This window comes from Gymnoscopelus braueri, assembly GCF_963280865.1.
Source record: "Gymnoscopelus braueri genome assembly, chromosome: 8".
In the NCBI taxonomy this organism is placed as follows: domain Eukaryota; kingdom Metazoa; phylum Chordata; class Actinopteri; order Myctophiformes; family Myctophidae; genus Gymnoscopelus; species Gymnoscopelus braueri.
The window spans coordinates 22,674,844-22,680,843 of record NC_137609.1 but is presented as its reverse complement, the minus strand read 5'-3'; the positions used below and the strand labels follow the sequence as shown (position 1 = coordinate 22,680,843).

Here is a 6,000-nt window from a genome sequence, read left to right as displayed (position 1 = left end):
TACTGCATAGCTTTAGAGACCTGCACTTCCAGCTCTGGAGTCTGTTTTTTCTCAGCACTCAATATGGTTGATTGCAAAGAGGAAGAATTATTTATAATGCCAGATGACGGCACAATCCCAGAGAAAGAAAATAATAGTGTTATATTTTATAGTGCTGTGACTCTGCATCCACAAACAGATTATTGTGGCTGAGAAACCGAAACATTTGGGTAATGGTGAGATAACGGGGCAAAAAATATGGGCCTTCTGTTGGATAATAATAACTTTCATGAGGAAACTACTGAATAAAAATGGTTTATTAGAGGGAACATAATTGCTCGTTAGAGACTGACAGGATAATACCACAGAAACCATGAACCAGCAAGGTCTCCTAGTTACCAGTGATTTATAGAAACAACTTCCATGACTAAACACAGATTACATTGTTGTAATTAGGAGGAAGCCTCCTCGGATAATGACGGGATAAAGACTTGATAAAAACTCATTAATAGTAGCATAGATGTTAATAGCCTCTTAATCCATGAAACTCCCAATTTGAAACCAAATGAGGGATAGGTTTGAACTGAGGCTACTTGGGAATATGGGGGAAACGTTTTGGGTGGAATTGGTAAAATAAAATAAAAATTCAGGGAAGTAAAGGTCTAATATTTCCGAAAACTTAAAAAACAAAAAATACCTATAAAGCCTTGTTCTCCAAGATCCACAGAAGAAATTCTGGAAACGATCTGCTTTGAGTTAGACTTTGTTTTATTGGAAGAGTTCGCCCCAGCCAATATTAAAAGGACAACAAATGTGTAACTTTATCCTGAATTCAGGCTTTGTGTTGAACATATTTAGTGATTGACACCATTGGTTAGATCATTGTAGCCTTCTGTGAAAGGGCACAACTCATACAGATCAAAGAGGTTTTGTGCAGTACTACAATTGCAACAAAATTAAAGAAAGAAAAATGTTTTTGCTTATAACTGTATTAGACCTAGACTCTGACAAACCTTCTGGCTTCACAAGGCAGAGTTTCCACTGCTAAAAATGCCAAATATTTTGTAATGTAGCACATTTCATGTCTCGAAACTAAAGCAAAAGGTTAAGAAAAATCTATTATTTATTCTCATTAAACTGCACGCTTTCTGCCATGGCATTCAAGTCTTAATTAATTTAATTGAAGGAGAATATCTCTGGGAAAAATTATAAATAAATGAATAAGTACGTGTGTGTGTGTGTGTGTGTGTGTGTGTGTGTGTGTGTGTGTGTGTGTGTGTGTGTGTGTGTGTGCGTGTGTGTGTGTGCGTGTGCGTGTGCGTGTGCGTGTGCGTGTGAGCGCGTGTGCGTGTGTGTGTGTGCTTGAGAAACAATTTGAAAATGTTTTAAAGTTTTTCTTCTTCTTCTACTCCACTACATCTCGGAGGCAATTGTACTTTTACTGCACTGCAATTATTTGAAAACTTTAGTTACTAGTTACTTTGTTGATTTTAATTATTATTACAAAACATACTTATTACAACTACTTCAGCCCTATATATACTTCGGCTATTTGAAAATAGCCAATCTACAAGCTCACAACGCATTGCGGTTGGACACGTTGTGAGCTTGTAGATCTGCCATTTTCAGAAAACTTTAATACATTTTGAAAACTTGTTAAATGGTACATTCTGCATAAAGAGTACTTTTACTTTTGGTACATTAAGTACATTTTGATGCCAATACTTTTGTACTTTTACTCAAGTAAATTTTGAATACAGGACTTTTACTTTTCTACATTGTGGTATTGATACTTTTACTTAGTAAAAATATTTTTTTACTTTTTCCACCATTGGTCATAACACAGTCACAACTTGAGCCAGCCAGTGACAGTCAGTGTCCATTATGAAAGTGTGTTTATGAGCTGGTAGGCTACTCACCAAATCTTCTCACAAGGGCGCATTATGCATCTGATACTTTCCTCTGTAAGTGCACCATCACATGCACTAGGTGGTGCCCTGTGTAAGTGAGCAGGAGTTTATAGGTTTGATCATTAGTAACAAAATCTGTTGCTCAGTAGCGCCACTTGCGCTCGCCTAGCGGGCAACACCTATCACTCTTGTGTTATTACACCCCTCATGACCACGAATGAGCCAATAGGCTCTGGAAAGGCAGAGTTGTCCCTGTGGCCGCCATTAAAGAAAGGAATCCATGAATTCAAATGGAAACCAACAGGAACCAACCGAGACTGAAATAATAATGGTTGAAATAACCATAAAAATATAGGCCGATGGCACGGATGTCGATCGCTTTTTTGAGGATGCATTTCGTTTTTAGACTGGATTTTGTGGTGGTGGAGGAGTAAGACGGGACGTTTTTTGATCAGAGACCGTTCTAGACTATAAGGGGGAGGGGGAGAGTTGCTTCTTTGCTCCCCTTTTCTTTTTGTTTTATCAACATTTTTGGCTTCCTTTGAAATGTGCACAGTGTGTTTTTAAGATGCCGATGTAGAGATCGCAAAGTCGCACAAATCGCCTTTTATCCTGGACGAGGAACTGCAATCGGAAGGTTGTTAGATGAACTATCCTGCAGCCAAATGTTAAAAAATAATAATTCTCGTTGATTGGACCAGCACATCTTTAATAGAAAACACAATTGCAAGATTGTTCTGTCTTTCCCCGGGAACTGAAATGGTGGAATGTTCGATCGCGCACTGAAAGGATGAGTTCTTGTTTTGTACCGAACGGGGCCAGCTTGGAGGACTGCCATTCCAATCTATTCTGTCTGGTAAGAGATTTAAAACTAAAGGAAAAGCAGCCATTTTTAACTAGCTGAGAGGGGCTAAGCTAACAGTTGATAGTAGCTTAGCTGGAGGAGGAGAGCAGGCTTATGGCCTGTCTGGCTGACATCATCTTCGGCAACAATGTTTCCAGATGAGTTCTCGCCACACTGTAACGTTGTTTGGGCACTTTGTCAGTGACTTACAACCCAGGCCACTTTATTATCGCCTCTTTTCCATTACATGTTGCAATCTGTGTCGCCTGCCAAGTGCTGACCCGAAAGCCAAAACACTTTCTCTCTTGTTAAGCTTCTGCAAAGACAGCAATGTGTCGTTAATTGGTCACAATTAACCACATTCCGTTACACCGTATCGGTATTGAATGCAGATGATTGTCTTGTGTAAAAAACACAGAGTATCTGTCATGTTATTCACTCACAACACAGAGTACTCAGCAGTGCAGCTGGATGACTGATTCCAGCACACTTGTTATGTCTTGTGTAGAAAGCTCTCGTGTTGACAACGCTGTCAGTGGCTGCGTTCGTTCTATTTATACATTTCCCCCTATCATTTGTGTAATATCTCGTTTGTTGTGTACTTTCGTTTCTAGTACACACACCAACCGGGACACACACGGGACCAAACCGTTATATAATCTCTGGCATGCATTCTTGGATATTTAATAGTCATTAGGTAGTTGATAATCTCAGGGCATTGGAAGGCTTATGTTTTTTTGTAGTCGTATTAGAAGCAATTTCTCAGTGTCTCTAGTGTTCTCATATTACACCTGACTGTTGTCAATTGTAATTTGTTACCCAAGAAGTTGTGGTTGTGCTTCCTCCCTCTTGGAAAAGTTCACAAGTCTCGTTTCCAGCCAAACAAAACAGGCGCTCAATATCCTCTGAAGAACAAGGCATGGCAATAAATACAGGAGGTTTATACAGTTGTACGTTTGGAATACTGTGTGTGAACATAACATAACACAACCCGTGGAGTTTATTTTGTCCTGCTCTGTGGCCTGATACTATTCTCCTGGCCACAAAACTTGACAGAAGACTTGAAGTTAAGTCATGTAGAGCAGTGGTTCCCAAACTTTTTAGCTCAAGACCCAAAAGAGAAATTAGACGTTGTGCCCGGGACCCAAACAAACTAGTGAAAGAGCTTGTAGATCTGCTATTTTCTTCTCATTTATGACATTTCTTTGATTTGTGTATTTATTCATGAAATTATTTTGGAAAATTGTGAACAAAATGTGGGAATATTTGGAAAATCTTTTAAAATAATAATAATTAAAAACTAAATGTAGGAAACCAAAAAAAAAGGGATATTTACTCGCAACCCACAAGCATGTGTCTGCGACCCACAAATGGGTCCCAACCCAGTGTTTGGGAAACAGTGGTGTAGACTGTCAAGCCGTCTGGTACACTGGACAGGCTAGTTGGGGACAAGTAGCTGTAGCGCTGCCTGTCTGATTGACATTTTCCTCCACACTGAGACTAAGCACAACACCACTGCTGTTATGACTCACACACTGTGAACAGACTCCACTTTGTGGTTTTATGGCGAAAGAATGTGAACACATTGTGGGTTTTTTTCTCCTCTTCAGGTTATCTTTCGGTACTCCAGTCTGGAATCAGCTAGCACTCAATCGTTGTATTCTTTAATTTTGCTATTTGAAGCACGTTTTATTTTCTTTTTCTTCCATCATCTGGACTTCATCCTCTGTTTATCCATGTTAGTATACATCACTGACAAGCGCTTTCCATGAAATCAGTAGTTTGAGTTGCCCCCAGTTGGCAGGGCACATCCCTTAACTTTGTCAACAAGTGAATACTGTACTCCAAATGATTTTGGGCCACGATAGCAGCATTTAAAACCAAACAGTGCCATTGTAAGTAGGTCATGACATTTTAGTTGATGATTAATTGTCATAGAAATAATTGTGATTAATGATTTAATTGCATTTTTGCCTTTGAATATTGGAACATATAAATACAAATGACTTTTATGTTTGCCTTTTAGACTTTAAAACAAACAATGCACAGGGCAAATATGACAAATAACTAATCATTTTTATACTTTCACAAATGTTCAAAAACATTGAAAATAGATCTACAAATTCACATTGTCTAATGATTGATTTATGATATTTCTTTAAATTTCATCCAGCTGTTTTTATACAGATGAAGGGAACATATTCTAATGATTATGCAAAATAATTGGGATTAACTCAAATTATTGTGATAGGGTCAGTTGTAAGTGCTATTCAAAAAGAGAGTGCTGACTAGAAACCTGTAGGATTTGCATCCTTCAGCGCAAACATGCAAACACACTTGTTAAGTTCATGTTCACTTCTTGACAGTCCTGTTACAGTGGGACTTGTGCAAGGAGCTGTTGCTGGAGGAGCATCTGCAAGATGATTTAAGTAGCTTCACCTGTTGCTTGTCTCATAACTTGGAGAAAGACAGGAAGGCAGCTGTTTGAACTTAGATTTGCTCTGAGACTGAGAACGTTAAGTGGCTTACAGGAAGGTGAGTGGCTGGCAAAAGCAGGGGTCGTAACCCCTAAATGCACGCCACCTTATGAAAGCTTACTGCTTGACTACATCAAACAGCTTTGACTTTATATTAATTTCCCCCTAATGTTGCAATTTGATTTCTAACTGAATAGTGGAACTTGACATGATCACCATTGCCTCCCCTGCATTGTTGGGTGACTTTGTAAGCATTTGGTCAGCATACTCTGATACACAAACAGGGACAGAAGCGTTGCATGCAGACACGATCAATGCTGTTGGTGTATAATATAATATACCAACTTTTTTGCTCTTTCTTTTTTGAAATATTTTTTAAGGTTTTATTCTTATTATTTTATTATTGTTATTACCTATGCTGCTGTATTGTCTGGTAATGATAGAAGCCGAACAAAAATACATTTGACTCTTATGTACCTGTACACAAGATGTAACAATAAAGCACAATCTTGAACCTTGCTGGACCTTGAAGCACATACTGTAGTTTGCATGTGCAACACACATGCATAGGAATCATGTTTCCTTGACACACTGTCTTTACATAGCCTTAAATATAAATAAAATAAGCCTATTTTATTTTTATTTTTTTTTGCTCTGTTTTTTGCTTTTTGTTTTTCTTGCTCTGTAAAGCACTTTGAGCTGCATTTATGTCATGAAAGGTGCTATATAAATACAGTTTATTATTATTATTATTATTATTAAATTAAATGTTTTTGAGAAGTACGGCTGG

General features: G+C 38.1%; 1 protein-coding gene across 1 annotated transcript in view; it reads left to right on the top strand.

Moving 5' to 3' along the window:
- The first annotated feature begins 2,134 nt into the window (after window positions 1-2,134).
- Window positions 2,135-6,000, top strand: part of med13a (mediator complex subunit 13a) — a 91,487-nt gene continuing 87,621 nt past the window's right edge. The window contains exon 1 of the mRNA XM_080434672.1: window positions 2,135-2,745. Coding sequence (XP_080290798.1) covers window positions 2,680-2,745 — 66 coding nt within the window. The 5' untranslated portion in view covers window positions 2,135-2,679. The remainder of the gene's footprint in view (window positions 2,746-6,000) is intronic.